The sequence below is a fragment of the Opisthorchis viverrini genome (genome assembly GCF_000715545.1).
Source record: "Opisthorchis viverrini unplaced genomic scaffold opera_v5_157, whole genome shotgun sequence".
Classification (NCBI taxonomy): Eukaryota; Metazoa; Platyhelminthes; class Trematoda; order Opisthorchiida; family Opisthorchiidae; genus Opisthorchis; species Opisthorchis viverrini.
This window is the reverse complement of record NW_008751813.1, coordinates 242,933-259,791: the sequence shown is the minus strand read 5'-3', so window position 1 is coordinate 259,791 and position 16,859 is coordinate 242,933. Positions and strand designations below refer to the sequence as shown.

The 16,859-nt window shown below is 44.1% G+C and overlaps 1 protein-coding gene across 1 annotated transcript; it reads left to right on the top strand.

Moving 5' to 3' along the window:
* Nucleotides 1–2,615: 2,615 nt before the first annotated feature.
* On the top strand, nt 2,616–16,609 carry T265_07053 (hypothetical protein; the record flags this gene model as incomplete). Its single annotated transcript, XM_009172482.1, has 3 exons — nt 2,616–2,717; nt 2,965–3,251; nt 13,212–16,609. The coding sequence occupies 3 exons, from the start codon at nt 2,616–2,618 to the stop codon at nt 16,507–16,509; spliced, it is 3,687 nt and encodes a 1,228-aa protein (XP_009170746.1).
* Nucleotides 16,610–16,859: the final 250 nt, after the last annotated feature.

The window sequence follows — 16,859 nt, the reverse complement described above, 5'->3', positions numbered from 1 at the left end:
TACACAGCACACATGCGCACAGGTCGGTTGGTACAGGGAAGAAGACCGGAGTGTAGCAACAACGCACGTGTGTTAACCCGAACCGAAACCGGAAGACCGGGGTGTACAAAGTTGGGTCAAGGTCAGTTAGGGGGGTGTACAAGCGGGATACTCTTCCCTGTCCAGGGCCCGTGGTGCCTCATCCGTGGTACCTGTATTAGGGGAAGAGAGGGCGGGAGAGGCACACATAATGTCATATGATAGGCATACAATCAGGTACAGTCGGGTTTCAAATGCGTTACAGCGCGACAGGTCGGATTACGCGGTTTCGTCCGTTTAAAACAAAGCTCAGCAAAGGTTATCTGGCAGGAGTGATACATTGGTAATACAAAATAATCAGCCCCTCCGGACGTCAGGTCGGTTCTGTTGGCAGCGCTTTCGCTTTCCTCCCACTCCATCGGAGTGGGCGCTCAAAATTGGTGCAATCGAGACCAACTTGCAGGCAATGACAGACGGGCAACAAAATGTTGACATCGGTTATTGAGGCATAAACAGGCCTTAAGTAGGAACGAAACTGGGGGAAAACGAGCAGCAAGAAAACGAAACGGTATCGTAATAAACAGGTGTAGGTCATGTTACTCACGAGTAGTCGGAAAACAAGGAAAGTTACCCTTGTTCACCGTCGATTCTCCCTGGGAATCGACAATGGGTATAGCAGCTTCCCTTTGCCCAAACAATAGCTCAGTCAGTCACCATCCTAAAGAAATAGTGTTTCAGGAATTTGTAAATTACGCTTAGCCATGATTGGCCAATAAACGTCGATCAGTGGAGTACCAGAAACTCCTCCAGTATAAGATCTTAGCGAGCCTCCTCATCACCATCTGGCACCACAAGCAGCAGTTCAGATAGTCTGGAAATCTGTTCCACTCAGTGGGTGTTAGTGTGGACGTGTGCATTGTCATAGTATTTGGCTACTCTCCGAAAAATCTCGATCAAGGGATCTTTTCCAGATAAGCCCCGCCACATTTTACCAGCTTCAATTTAATGTACGCACACAACCTTGACCTATTTTTGATGAAAACGCAATTCCTTATCCGCATCTAGACTCATTTTGTGCAAAAAATTTCTCCGTTCGAACGTAAAACGCCAAATGGACTTTCTGACGCTTTTAACTCTCGTTCATGACAAGAAGACGGCAATACGTTTTTTGCAAAGCCACGCAGTGATCCATCAGCAACGTTTATGCAACAATGGCCACCAAATGACACTTTCAACTGGTTGTGACAGGTGGAAGTGTAATGCCCGACAGTGTCGGCAAGACATCCGTCTTACAAAGGGAACTTAGCTGGGGCGGTCTAGGATAGAGTTTAGGACAATAATTCTACTCATCTATTGCTGGTCCAAAAATTTGGCAAAGCTCAACTTCTGCTCAGAGGAATTATCTATTAGCCACACAACCGCTGTTGACTGGAAGAAGTTCCTTCGCGAAGTTTGTGCCTGTCGGTCTTTGTGAAACTGCTTGACAGCATTCGTTTATAAGTGCGCGATAGTCAATGATCATTCAGGAAAATTCAAGAAGACGTGTTCATGGACTGTCGAAGAGTTTTCAGAAAAGTTGTGAGCGGCTTCCTTTATCGAAAATATACTGCGATATCTCGAATATCGTACCAACAGAAATACGAGGCGGCCTGTGTGCAGCACATTTAGTTGAAGAATATCATTAACGATAGATTTGGTTGACCCTCTCGTGAAAACCAAATTGATTTGCAAATGAGTGTATCTGTCGCAATCGGCGCAATTTGGTTTCAAGTAGAACGGAAAGGTTGCTTGTAGCATCTTGACAAGTCAGGTATGTGTGCCCTCCGTAATACTGAGGGGGGAGGAGAACAACCCTTCCTTGAGTTAACTGTCATTCCCCCTCTGATCAACAGTTCGTGAAACTCCTTTGGTCTACGGGGACTAGTGACCGATGTCTCTTGAAAAGAGCTGCCCGTTATTTGCGCTTATCACAGACAAATTTATAAGTAGTTCGCAACCTACATACAGACGAGGAGTCTGTTCTAGCTAAGTGCGGTCATTTGAGGTTTCCTTACTTTGAAAATTATTTCGGTTTAACGGTTTAACTGAATCCCAGTTCATTTGGTACTCTTCAACTGAATTCACTGAACAGGGGTTGTCTCGTGTTTCGTTTGGGACGATATTCAAGATATGGCAGTCCGTGGTATAAATCATTTGGGTCATGGAAACACTGGAATTGTGCTTAGTTGATGAACCTCAAGAAGGACATAATTGGTTGTAAGCCGTTGAACAGTTCTCAGAGACTAGCGAATACACACTCATTTGCAAGCTAATTTGGTTTGGATGAACCCCAAGAAGGGTGAAATCGGTCGTGGGCTGTCGATGAGTTTTCAGCAACCTTATGAGTAATGCATTACAAAACACACAAGTTTTCACAGACCTCTAATACCCTACTGTGCAGAGGTGGACCGCCTCATAACTATCAGCTGAGTTATCCTTCCGTGTAGTACCGCGCACGACCGAACACGTATGTCTAAGATCTGGTTTGAATCGATAGTACGCATAACTTATCGATCTTCTGTTGGATTTGAAATTTTTGCCTGTGTTATCCTACGAGGATGTGTGAGCAGAGGACGTCACACAAACACCGATTGGCGTCTGAAGATGTGACGTTGGATTTGCAATCTGTCATTCAATCATTCAATGAAGATCCACAAGAGGTGAGAATTTACCTGATCGTTTGTTTGGATTAGGTGTCCTCAACGCCATTCAGCCTGGAGAGTACTGTCTCTCTCTCTCTTACCGAAAACTTGCGATTGGGCTCACACGAGATTTTCTCCAGTGCCCTCAATATATCAATAAATCAGTGAAAAATCAGTCATTTATTCATTGTCGTGTAAAAAACAGTCGGAGTGGTTACGGTTTAATACACACCACATCATACGGGGATTGCTCGTTTATTTTCAGAAAAATGAGGCCAAAGAAACTCCCGCTGGTCTTTTCCGCGTGCCGGAAATTGCCCCTCACAGTCAGCGCGGTGGATTACCTCGACCGATTGGCAGAACATGCGATCAAAATGACCCAAGCTTTTGTGAACCAGAGCCCGAAACCGAGGGCCAAATTCGGAGTCCTACGGAACGTTCGGAACGTGACGCGCTACTTCACAACATTGCAAAGCTACTGAGTAAGGATGCTTCAAAGTCAAGATCAAATTCAACGGTGCTGTCTGAAGTATCTGGCAAGAAACACGCTCCGTAAGTTTCATACTTCTCAGCCTTCTATTATTTACACACCACATTGCACCTTGAATGCACCCGTTTTGATAAACCTATATGTGGTTGTCCCGGTGGAACTTGGCAGGACAATTGGCCGGTTGTAAGCACGAAAGTTTTTGGAATCACGTTTAAAATTAGCCTGGAAAGTCAAAAACTCTCCTCAGATGGCTCCAGTTGAATAAATCTCCCATTAAAAAAGGCGAAAGGTTAGCTAGTTAAAGTTACCTCTTCGCGTTTGTGTTGACAAAACCAAAGCCACTTTCTTTGTCTACGAGTACGAAATTGTTCATGGAGTTCAGGTGTTCTACCGATAACGGGTGGGAATTGCCAATGTCAGTTTTACTCCAGTTTCACTGGCAGTGAGCACATTGATGCACAGTTCTGTGTGCACATGCCGTGAGAGTGGATGTGATCCCATCTGATGATTCGAAGCGGACTGATATCTGCCGTCAATTTCGTTTCGGAATTTGTTTGGCCAAAGAATTCAAGAAATGCTGAAAACCCGAAACACCCTGCGTGAATACCTTACCGGCAGTTTGGCGAAACATGAACAAATGGCGACAGTAGTTCACGTAAAAAAGCGATGTGATGAATTTGGCGTGTATTCTGGACTGTTGAAGAAAAATACACAAACATCCTGGATGGTCTGCTTCACGACTGACATCGTGGAAGGCAGCATACGAACGCTGTGCCTCACTATCACCGTGCTGACTTATCTACAGAAATCGCTCCTGTGAAGAGAAACAAACAGTTGTTATGGCAAGGGCACACTCGTCAAAAGTCCGAAATCCATACACCCGTTTAAATCCTTTGCAAGGAGACTAACAACAAAGAGGTGACTACGCTACTCGTGATAGTTTACTTCCTTGCGTCTGCAGTCAAACACACGAAAAGCCACGTGAATCCCACCAGTTTGCGTCGATACGGAGCAAATTTTCACTACATTCCATCTTTTGGTTTACGCAGTCATGGAATCAGCTGATATTTCCAGATGGAGTTGAAACTAGCTTTCTCTCAAAAGACCATATAACCAGACGACTTGCAGCCCTGGATGTTACTTTACTTGACCACCGTGAGCCACCCTTTGTAGCAGGACAGGAAAATATTTTAGATCAGCTTCACGGCCATCTTCCTGTTCGGCAATCAACCATAAAACAGGTACGTGAGCAACTGGAATCAAAAAACGATGGTGCCGTTGCCCATCAGTCTCCGCTAGGAAACAACTGTGTATTCGTAACTCGACCTCATCACCTCAAACGAAAACATCGCAGGGTCTTTGGAATAGCAAACACAAGTGAGTTGATGGGCGTTTCGGTCCATCTTGGACCTGCCACATCGCCCATCGCCGTGAAACCGCGTTACCATAGCACAGCTTACTGCATGTAGCCCACAAACCAGAGTCCGCACAACAGGCGACTATGGACCAACTCACATCGAACTGCGATCGATTGACGAAAAGTTCAAAACTGAATGATGATCAGGCTGCCGGAAGTACGCCTGTTGAGCGTTCATAGGCTCGTGCGTATGCCTGAGGGCCTGATTATGCTCACCGCTTTGTTGGATTTTATTAAACTATATTGGATTTCCTGCTTAAAATTTGATCTGTGAATCCGTTATTATTAACATACACAGATAGACAGATAGATAGATACATAGTTTAACTGGTTGCCTGATCTGTTGATGGATTGATAGATAGAATGCTCCATTGACTGACTGATTGACTGACGGACTGGTTGATCGATCGGTCGATTGATTGATTGATTGACTGAATGAATGATTGATTGTTGATTGATTGATTGATTGATTGATTGATTGGTTGGTTGATTGATTGATTGATAGCTGAACAAGTCGATGGGCGTGCAAATAAATAAACAGATGAGTATTGGACCAATTGACTGTATAATACCACGTCGGTGGAAAGGAATTTTAATCCTGGAATGAACGCTTGAGCCTCTAAATTAGTATTACTTAGTTTTCTTATCAACGTTTTGCCAGCAGTATAAGTACATTAAGCAAGCAAAATTTAAGCGATAGGATGATGGTCGGCCAAATCAGCTCCGTTCAATAATGGCGTGTAGAAATATATTTTGATTAACATCGGGAACATTTCCTCGTTTGCGGAAGACACCAGGTCGTCCCAGGTGACCTCGTCGCTTTAAATGTCACAGGAACAGGCTCACTGATAAAGAACTAGACAGTTCTGTATTCACCAAAGGAAACTACTCACAAGGTTTCTGAAAGCTTTACGACGAACAACCTACTCCTAACGTTAGGTGTTTCGTCGTTCCATTTATTGACCCAAATTTATGAGAAAAAGTATAGAGGTGAAAACCAACTTATCTTTTAGTCACCTCGGCCACTGCTATACCATGAGAACTATCTTTACATAGACAGTTTTAACCGGACAGAACTTAACTGGTTTTGTAGAATCAGCAAATAAAGGATCCTGTTGACATATGTTTGATGACAATCTCGACACAATTTTTTCATGACCGTCGGTCTGTTTACTTTAAATAGCAAAACCAGATTGGCTTTTCTCAGATGACTGCGTACTGATGCTCAGGGTTAAAGTAATAGAGTAAAATCTCTATTATTAATCGTTATTTTTTAATTTGTACACACAGAAATTTAGCTCCTCTTTCCTCTTCTTTTTAGTGTAACGCATTACTAGTTAAAACGATTTGTTCTGAAGCTGGGAAAGTGGAGAGCCGTTCTCCTCAAACCACAGATGGGTCGTAAAAAACGATTTCACAAAAGTTGGTGTACCCAGTAACATATGGTTTCGGATAAAATTAATCATTCTCTAAAAGAGAAATTTCTGAATGTGAGTGCTCAATTTTAACCTAAAGTTGTTGAGTCAGACGGAACATCAATCCTGCTAAGCTCCTTTCAAGCAGCATTAGCGGAAATGTGGGGACATTGTTGACCCTTTCGGACGGTTCAAGTCTATCCACAGCTTACTGACGGGTCAGCTCCATAGAATGAAGAAACAGGTTGAATGAAATCGAAAATGTGTACAAAGAGATAAATTTACACCACCCATCTGGAGACAGATAGTTCTGACAAGGTTCAGAGGAGGGTTATAATTGCTATCGTGAATCAGCTGACGAATGCATCAATGCTGGCAATATCTTCTAGTTAGAAGTTGGTGCCCAGCGTGTGCAGTACTTGCCATTGACAGCACTATGCATGAACTTGTCAAAATTAAAACAGGATATCATATGAACAGAGGTACTCACAGTCCTAGTGAGACAAATGCACTGCTATGCAGTCACTCATCGTGCTGTACGTGAGAAAACCACCACGCATTACTAGTTGAAACGATTTGTTCTGAAGCTGGGAAAGTGGAGAGCCGTTCTCCTCAAACCACAGATGGGTCGTAAAAAACGATTTCACAAAAGTTGGTGTACCCAGTAACATATGGTTTCGGATAAAATTAATCATTCTCTAAAAGAGAAATTTCTGAATGTGAGTGCTCAATTTTAACCTAAAGTTGTTGAGTCAGACGGAACATCAATCCTGCTAAGCTCCTTTCAAGCAGCATTAGCGGAAATGTGGGGACATTGTTGACCCTTTCGGACGGTTCAAGTCTATCCACAGCTTCCTGACAGGTCAGCTCCATAGAATGAAGAAACAGGTTGAATGAAATCGAAAATGTATACAAAGAGATAAATTTACACCACCCATCTGGAGACAGATAGTTCTGACAAGGTTCAGAGGAGGGTTATAATTGCTATCGTGAATCAGCTGACGAATGCATCAATGCTGGCAATATCTTCTAGTTAGAAGTTGGTGCCCAGCGTGTGCAGTACTTGCCATTGACAGCACTATGCATGAACTTGTCAAAATTAAAACAGGATATCATATGAACAGAGGTACTCACAGTCCTAGTGAGACAAATGCACTGCTATGCATTCACTCATCGTGCTGTACGTGAGAAAACCACCGGCAGGAACCAACGGTTATGTTAAAAAAACACCTCTCAATCAGACGTGGAACGTTTTGCAACCTCTACAAAGACAGTAACTAAGATAAGCATTTCAGCCTAGCCTCGTTCATAGTTGCAACTCCGTGATCGTCGACACGACCCTTGGACTCTCCGTTTCTGAAGGTTCATTTGGAATCTTACGGCCAACGACGTCCCTCTAAACAGAGAATCAACTCGCATATCTCTGGGACGACATCAAATATCATGGGAAATGTCTTTTGCTGGAGCACTACAAACAGAAGATCCTCTCAATGAATCCAGCAAGTGTGGCATCCTTACATTTCGTTGAACTGTTTTTAGTCTATCCAGCTAAAATGGTATCCGTGGGTCGCGTAAACTCAACTTCGACAACACCACAACGCATCAGTCTTGTCGAAGTCCATGGGGTATATGGCAGATTTGTGCTGAAAGTTTGCCATGATTAGAAGAGATGTTAGACACTTCTGCAAATTTTTGGCACACCAACTTCGGTCGTAGAGAGGCTGTGGTTCCTGGATCATGGAACCGAAAATTATTTTGCTGAAATGCTCCATGATACTACCTATTCACCTAGTGAAATCATTTTTCTGAGGAGAAGCAAGGGTGAGGAACCCACGTGAGGATAGAAATCTAACGAGCTAAAGTATTCCGGATAGTAACACACGCCCCCTACCTACACATAATCACACTTCTAACGAAGTTGGAAAGCGAACTGTTTTTCGGAGCCTTGCAGACAAACCCTCCTTAGAGGTTCATATTCTAGGCTGGCCGCGTTGTGGTTACCCAGTCATTCGATATAAGAAACTCGCTGTTCACAACTCTGTACAACAGCCCCAAGTAGAGATTAATGTATAAACTAACTCACTGTGAAGCTGAACTTACATCGATTTCTCTGGGCCAACACATGGTAAGTATTTTCTACTTTTCCCGGATCATGGAACCGAAATAAGTGGATGCAAGACCCTCAAATAAGTTCGGGCGGAAAATCACTAGATATCCTGTTGGACGGATCATGGAACCGAAATAAGTGGATGCAAGACCCGTCAAATAAGTCGGGCGGAAAATCACTAGATATCCTGTTGGACACTTGAAGTAAGCCTGCCAAATGCCTTTAATGAAGCCTGTGATGATTGGTAACATTGATTCACTTATTATTGATCAACGTGTTGATCGATCCATTTGCCTGATTCGTCCAATCGTCTGATTGATGTTTACTCACTTGTCGGGGTAACTTTTGGGTCCTTATCGGTTTTTATCGAGCAGTGATGCCCTCGCGGCTTGAGTGAACCAAATATTTTTCTCGTAAAAGTTGAAATACGACAAGATCCTAGCTGACTTAGTTTTTCGGAAGAGTTTCTCCAAGCCGAATAAACCGATGGCTTATTGCAGTTTACACTACACGATCAATATCTACAACTTGGTAATGAAGAACCTTCCTCAAAATCCTGATGTCGACTGAATCACCCGCTAATCCTTTCAGGAGCTCGGAAATAGATACACTTTCCATGTTTCGCCGAATTACAAGGCCATACGGCGTCCACGCTTGACGCCAGCCAATCGTAAGAGTGTTGACCGCATCCATCTGAATGAGAACCTCGAAGGAGACGGATGGGGAACGCGCTTTCCAGCCACTTAAGCAAGGTCACACTCACCCCCACAGTATCAGATATCCCATTTCCTGATGGCTACCTACGCCCCTGGATTTACACATTACGAAGCACTCGAACTACCACGTGGTCATCTTTGTCCGTATATTCAATGCGTACTTCAATCCGTAATTCAATGCGGATGGCGTAGATACTTTGACAGTCATTTCGACCGGCCATTCTAGAGTTAAAGCGCCAATTATTCCTGTTTTGCTGTGACGTAAACGGACCTCAGTAACTGTGGGATTTGTCATGCTAATTGCACACAACACAGCAACTATGGCGGAAGTATTGTACCCGAGAACGAAGGATGCCCTGGTGACATTCAAGTCGCCGCTCCTTTACTAATCGAAAACATGATTTTTTTGCGTGGGCTCTGCTGTGTAAGGTACCATGGTAGACGACCAACTTGAAAAAGTATGCTTCAGAAGACAACTTAGATTTACCATAGACACTGGGATCATGGTCAATGTACCGGGAAGAAAATTTCTTCAAATGTATAAAATATATTCGAACAGTAAGTTACACGTTATAGTTTTTCTTCTTTGTCTTTTATATATTGGTCAGATAGACGCTGACGTAGGTGTAGAGTAGTCGGTGGACACGTGACCATCTTCAACTGTTATGGTGACCATCAGGATTTCCCATAATACTGCCATTGGAACGACTGTTAGATTGAGATTGACCTGAACTACACTGCAGTGTATGGTCTCATCTGTTTTCTTCCGTATAACACATTGAGTTTGCACGATTTGTAGCCCTTAATATTTCCAGTCATGTGGCAAGAATGACACTACTGAACTTGGAGAAAGCGAACGATCGAGCAACGGGTTTTAACCGTAAACGGACTTGCCATACCTTTATCTATCTTCTTCTCTTTGGTCAGCCCAAAGCATCAGCATGCTAAAACCCGTCGGTTGCAAACATCGCGGTCACAGCGGAACGGTAGAGGATTCACGCCAGCCACAGGTCCATATCGATTTATATCAACAGCACTGGTATCCTGGGGGCTGGTCCGCTGTTACTCATGCGACCATGGTTACAAGAAACCCTGCCCATCGTGACGAGTGAGCTATTCGGTTTTCAAGCTACGATTGGCAGAGACTGGCTCCCGAAGCAGATAACTTGACATTTGGTCACTTCAGTGTAGCTTCTCTCGTAACGAGAGTGAAAATCAAATATAGAAGGATAGCACGATGCTAGCGCTAATACAGCGTAATATCGCAGATTTCGGAGCTTAATTTCACACAAACTAATTGGACACATTCACGGTCACTGTTTTTGGTGTGTGCAGCTTGCTACAACCACCTGATCGCAAAATTTCTCCTGAACGAGACCTTCCAAACGAGACAGGAGGTTGATTTCATGCCACAGGTTATCCGTATTTCGATAACAAAACAAATGGACTTGAGGGGAAGACCTTTGGTTACTTTAGCTTTCATTCAGAGCCGTTAATCTTAGTGCAGTCTACACAGCTCCCTTATCTATGATGAACAGTGAATGACCATGGAGAGTCCCACACCACTGCGTGAACCCACATCCATTGAGCTAGACAAGTACGTATCAAATTTTTAGACCCTGATGGACAGTGAAAGGAACTATGTATGGACTATCCTATCTCATGATTATTTGAAAAACAATTACTCAACGGGAAGTAATTTCCAAAGGTGAAGTTTTTCGACCGACGGAGAACTTTTTTGCTAAATGTAAGAAAGGGGAAACTCACACAGGTCCTCGCCTTGCCGTTGTGCTTGCGAAGGGGCATGAACTGTCTGGCCCTGTCAAACAGGTCTGGTGAGGGTATGTACCATGAAGGTATCGTTCGCAGGAAAGCTTTTCGCTAAAATTTATGCACCGAAAAGCTATCGGCCAGATGCGAGACTGAGAAAAAACAAATTTGCGCTGGAGCAAAGTTTGGTAACCTAAAAAAATAAAAGCTCCATTTATCACTGTTTTGTAACATGGGCATTTGCGAAGAGAGTGTAGTGGACAATACTCTCAGGATGTGCTTTGAATCTCCAAACACCCACCAGTTGCTGTGTATCGGGAGTTTTAGAAGTCATCTGGATTTTCTAATGGATGTTTTATTATAAAGGAAGCAGATCTGAAACCCACCGTCTATCACATATCACATCTTGCAACCTGGCATAACGCAATCGAACGGTAACCAGTATTCCAGTGGAGAAACAAGTTTCGTAAGCGGGGACATGCTAATTGCTGCTCATGTGAAACGCACCCATATGGATATTTGACGAGTTCGACCAGGACCACGTCGGGCAGTCATCGAACTGGTGAGTTTTGTTTAAAGCGTTTGTTCCTTCAAACAGCAGGTCTTATTCTATTCTGTCCTATGGAATTTATCAAACAATTCTACAAATGGACTTTTGCACCACGTGAGGACAACGAAAGTCAGGTCACTGTGTTTCGGAATAAGTACAAACAGCATCAATAGCAGCTTGAAAGTTTTGCAGAGGTGACTCCGATTCAAAGTTCCAAGCAGTGTGGAAAAGTTGTTATGTACGAAAACCTGTAGACGTTCAAAAGTGGTTGGAAAGGAAAAAACCGAGATCCGTTTGAGACACCACATGTTTGGAGTACTTTGACCTTGGATAACACAATACTCTCCAACAGAAGGATATTCCTTCAGCAGGGAGCCCCCAATTGAAGATATATTCTATCGGCATCGAATGAGTTCCCACTGCAATCTTTCTTTGGCGAAACAAACCTACAGAATAAGGAACCCTCCGGTCCTCTAAAAAGCTGGATTACTCCCAGAAAACAGTACCATTAGAACAAAGATGAACGGATGAACATCCTTTGGCAAGGCTTTTTTTGGAGTTATACAGTTGCAAAGCAATTTTTGTTGCAACTGTGAAACTTGAAGAGACCTTGCTGAAAACATGTTCACCAACCCATTTTTGTTATTTGCCAATAGATTGATTTATGCATAACTCTGGCTGAAATGTGCCATATTAAAGAGGCTAGAACATAAAAAACAAAGAAGTACGGAAGAGAAAAGTCGAGTCAAACAAAGCACTGCAAAAATGCACCTCTGATGTGAACTTCTGCATTCAAGAACCAAGAAAAGCTGCCAACTTCCTACAACTAGCAACAAAACCCTTTGAACATCGACGTTTTAACTTTTGAGGAAATCACTCATGTGGCCGACATAGAGGAATATTAGATGTCTGTGCAGTGGACGGAGGTATGGTGAATCTCTTGTGGAGCTAAACTGTACTATATGTCATTCACGTAGATAAAAAACTGCCAGACATCTGACACATCGGTTCCGATGAAATAGATCACCCGTCGCTCACTCGGAATTTTTATTCGCCTAAACCAAGTACGACTGATATTCCATTATTGTACCACTGAAGAAGTGCCTCGCTGGTCTTATCTGTCACTCGTCACTCTCAAGAAGGAGTTTCGTTATCCTCGAAATAACCGTCCCACAATGCCTCCCTCTGTGGTCCAGAAAACCAATGGATGCTGTCCTTTATTCATTTCAGCAGAGTTCACCCGGAACCCGATGATGTATGTGGAAGGTCTCTACTCTGGTTGAGTGCACAGTGATAATGCAGTCCCCCTTCATTGGTGGACTCGCTTTCTTGGCGTTTTACTGGTCGTGATAAGTACACTAGAGACATCCTGAGATAGAACCTTTTCACACTCAAAGAGACCCTAAATAACAGACAGCATTGTGTCTGCCAAATGTGCTCAAAATAAAAGAGGTGTGGCTCACTTGCTGTTGTGCAACAATTTCCTTTTGCTTCCTCGTAGCGTGCCTTGAAAAGTCACGTGAAATGACGCTATACCGGACACTGTGTACGATATGCTACCGAAGTGATGACAGGTTTGTTGTACGAGAGCTTTCCTCCCCATCATTCTGATACAATTTTGCTTTGTCTTTCTTCAAGTAGCCTAAAGCACAAAAGGATATACTGGATAGGATTGCTTACTTAAGTCCTTCCCACCCAGTGAAGGTCTTCTGGTAAAGTTTGTTCACTTGTACTCTGTTGGTTCCTCACGTGTTTCTACTCTTTCAAGATGGCGTTTCTTGAAGGCGTTTCCGAATACATGGTTGATGGTCCATCTCCTATCGACGAAATGCTAAGAGTGGTCCATCAATCTCGAAAAAACATCTGATGTTGATTTTCTGAAGAGTGCTATTCTGAAATCGTTTATGCTTCTTGTTTTTCTGTCTAAAGTATGAAAGTATGATAGTGCTGCAGAATCTACTTTATGGACAGCATTTTTACCTAAGGCTTGGTTAGTTTGACTATTTCTCATTATCCACACTGATTGCAGCTGCTAATTCTACTTTAGATGTTCACCGGCGAGATTCCCAACGGGGCTCAAACGGAACTCGGTAGACATATTAGCACGCTTGCATTCCGTGGTAACCGAGGCTTATGAACAAGCGAAGTACGATGAAGAACTGACGACCGTTTTGGGTTCGCTGCTTGGTTACGGTTCACATATTCACACTGTTGGAAGACAAACTGAGCTGGAGTTTGGTGGTAGAAAACGACGTGAATTTGATTGCCGTCCTTTTCAGGGACCCAAAACGCCACCCTCGCCCAACTCCAAGTATAAAACCGGAATTTTATCACATACAACAAGGACCAAAACCAGCTGCGGCCTTGGAGAGACGAATGAAGCTCGGTCGGATAAGTACATTGAGCGGATCAGGGTTGATCCAAGAAATAGGACACTGAATACCAAATCTTCCATACCCCATCGACATCTTGTGGACTCACGTGATTACCTTCATTCTTTTGATGAAGAGGTTTCCAAGGTGTATTGCAAGCCACATCGGTCCCAGCATAGTCTTCACGGTCGTACTCATGGTCATGCTCTTCGTCATCACGTGACAAGAGACAACAAAGACCAGTTTGTAAACTTACATGACAAGCGTTTGCATAGTTCTTCCTGTGACTGTGACCGAAAGTTGAAGTGTACAGGGTGCGTGCTTGAAAGCCGGAGTAGTCGAACCCAATCCAATACTAGAACCCATTCAGGCTCAACCAAGTGTCGCAGTCCGTTTAGAAGCAGCCAGAGGAGAAGTGATGAGCGAATCACTGAGGGGCCTGCAGAACAGCAGGCGCGAAAACGGCGAGCAATAGGTGACTGCTCACCTGGATGCTCCAAGCATCTTCGTCGACATCGATTCACTAAAACTGAACGGGATATTGACGGCATCCCGGTCCGGGCATCAAATATGGATACATCACCTCGAGACCTACTGCATCACACCAATACGAGACAAGCCACCGTGGTTGACCTGAAAACAGCGGGGGATTCGTCCCGTCATTCAACTGCATCCATTTCAGGCTCACCTTCTCCAACGCGCTCGGGATCATTCAGACATAGCTATCGTTGCAAAGCTGTGTTACACCACATACTGCAAGACTCACCCGAGCGCAGTCCCATTCCTATTCGGAAGAAGCCATATGGTCATAGTACAACACAAGGTTGGACAGATACGAAGGACCAGGCAACCTGTAGTAAACGTCCAACGAACTACGTATCCAGTGTCACTGAAAGGAGCTGTGATAACCGTGGTCATCTGCATCGAGTCTCAAAACGGCGACAAATACACTACTTGGGACCACCATCTCCATACACAGTGGCGTATAGTTTCCGTGCAGATGCCCTGTTGACCGATACTCCTGAATCACCGGATCGGGCAAAGTATAATGACCCAGCTGTTCAGACAGAGCAAGACGTTTCGGTGGACACCACGCAGTCTGACCCCACTTCTTCTGAAAGATATAAAGCTTGCAACATAGACTTGTCCTCTTATAACAATGCCGAACTACGCAGGTTGAAAAACTGGATTTTGTTTGGTAAGCCAGCGCAGTCGTCTCCATCGTCCCCAAAACCTGGCTCAGGTGACAAGCCCAGAGTGGACTTTGCAGTCCCACGAATAACACCATGCAAAATCAGTCCAAACAAATGTGAATTAAAAGACAGCTCTAAGGAACTAACTCCGGCCCCGAATTGCTCCCTGACCGAACCGAAAATCGACCAGTCCCTTGCATCAGGCAATCCAAGGCCCGGTACGGAACTCCGATCTCCAAGTGTCAGCAGTACCAGCAGCACCAGTAGCAGTCAGTCGAGTAACAGCAGCAGCAGTGGCAGTAGTGAAAGTGCTGAAAGCAGCACAACCAACGACACCACGTGTATTTCTTCCACGCCTTCTGAAGGATCCAGACCAGAAACACCTACTCCGGTTTCACCGGATAAGCTGCTAGCAAATTCTTTCAGTACACGACAACAACCTTTGCATGCAAACAACCTCCATGAAGTGGGCGAATTGGCTCAGAAAGAGGTAAACATTGCTACTGAGAACAACCATTCAGTGAACGATATGGCTGCACAACTATTGGGACCGGCAGGCGCGGATAAACACGAAGTTCAAATGGATTCATCCGGTAGGGAAGTTGAACAGTTCCAGGAGGAGAACGCAAACCAGCAGTTATCTGAAGACTACTGCGGTGCAGAATTGAAAGGCAGCTGTCCGTTTACCGAGGAGAACGGTGAGGCTTATCATGGAGAAAACGAAAATATCATATCGAATGGAATTAGTAGCCAGTCTGTCGAAGTCAACCCCTGTAGTCCTCGATCGGAACTTCAAGAATATGATCCAGCTCCAAATATGGCGCATGCGGATGAAATGACTGAAGAGGAAACGGTATTTTGTGACGAAACAGTCAATGGTAATTTAGTGAGGAGCCCCAAGAAGAATAAACTAGAAAGAAGGAGAAGGGATAAGAATTCAACGTCTGGACATGATCGTCTGGTGGACAACGAGTCTTGCGCTGACCGAATAGATGGTGTTTTGCAAAACTTTGAGACGCGAACAAGCGCGGATGAAGAGGAAGGTGAAGTAATATCGGACTGTACAAGCGATGTGGATGAATATCATCTCAGCAAACGTCCTCGTAGAACCCCAGTCCAAGAGGCCGATTCCAGTAAACTTTCAGCAACTTCCAGTTCAGACGTTCTGCGGCCCAAGATGGTGTGCAGATCAGATATTCATAAGCATGTGAGAAGCCGCCGTTCCAACTCTAGTGAAAACTTGACGAACTGTAGTAGCAGGAGAAGGACCGAGGAGTCCAGGTTTAAACAGCCCAGTACTCCGAAACGCAAACGTAGAGACCGGTTTGAAGTAGAACGACTACGAACCTCTGTGGACAATTTGCGTGAACAGTCAGGCTTTTGTGATCGGTACAGAAAGGCAAAATACATCCGCAGTAATTATCTAGATGAGCCCATTCCCTATGAGCGAAAACCCCATCAGCAAAATCTGACCAGATCTAACTGCATATTGAAACTAAACCGAGGGAGACCGGATCTTGATAAATTTTCAACTCGTGGAAGATATTTCCTGACTCATCCGGACAGTCTATCACGGGGACGTGGAAGAAGAATGTATGCACCGCGCTTTGAATTCGAATCCGAGTACCAACGAGGAACTCACCAGAACAGAGCCTTCCAAAGGTCTATTGCCAGGTCAGTAACTAGATTTCGAACATCCAGAACATTTGCGAAACCCGGAATCACTCACAGACACATGTTTGATCTTCGAGAACACAAACTCAGTCGCAAGCACCAATGATCTCCTCTTTGTGGTAGACAACAATTTTTTTCTCGTGTGTTTCACCATTCCTTCACTAACGCTGTTTATCTACTTCGTTCTCTGGTACTATCAATAAATCTTACGCAATTAAATCAAGCGGATACTGTCATTCGCTGGAATCAGATGAGCAGTCGTATCACCTGATCTACTAATTGTGTTATATAGGGGCGAAATTCCATTAAAACAGAGTCAAATCGCTGAAGAGATCATTGCGTAGCTGAACGTGCACTGAACAGGTTGGGGCGAAATTCCATTAAAACAGAGTCAAATCGCTGAAGAGATCATTGCGTAGCTGAACGTGCACGTATGTGAACAGGTTACATGTGAAG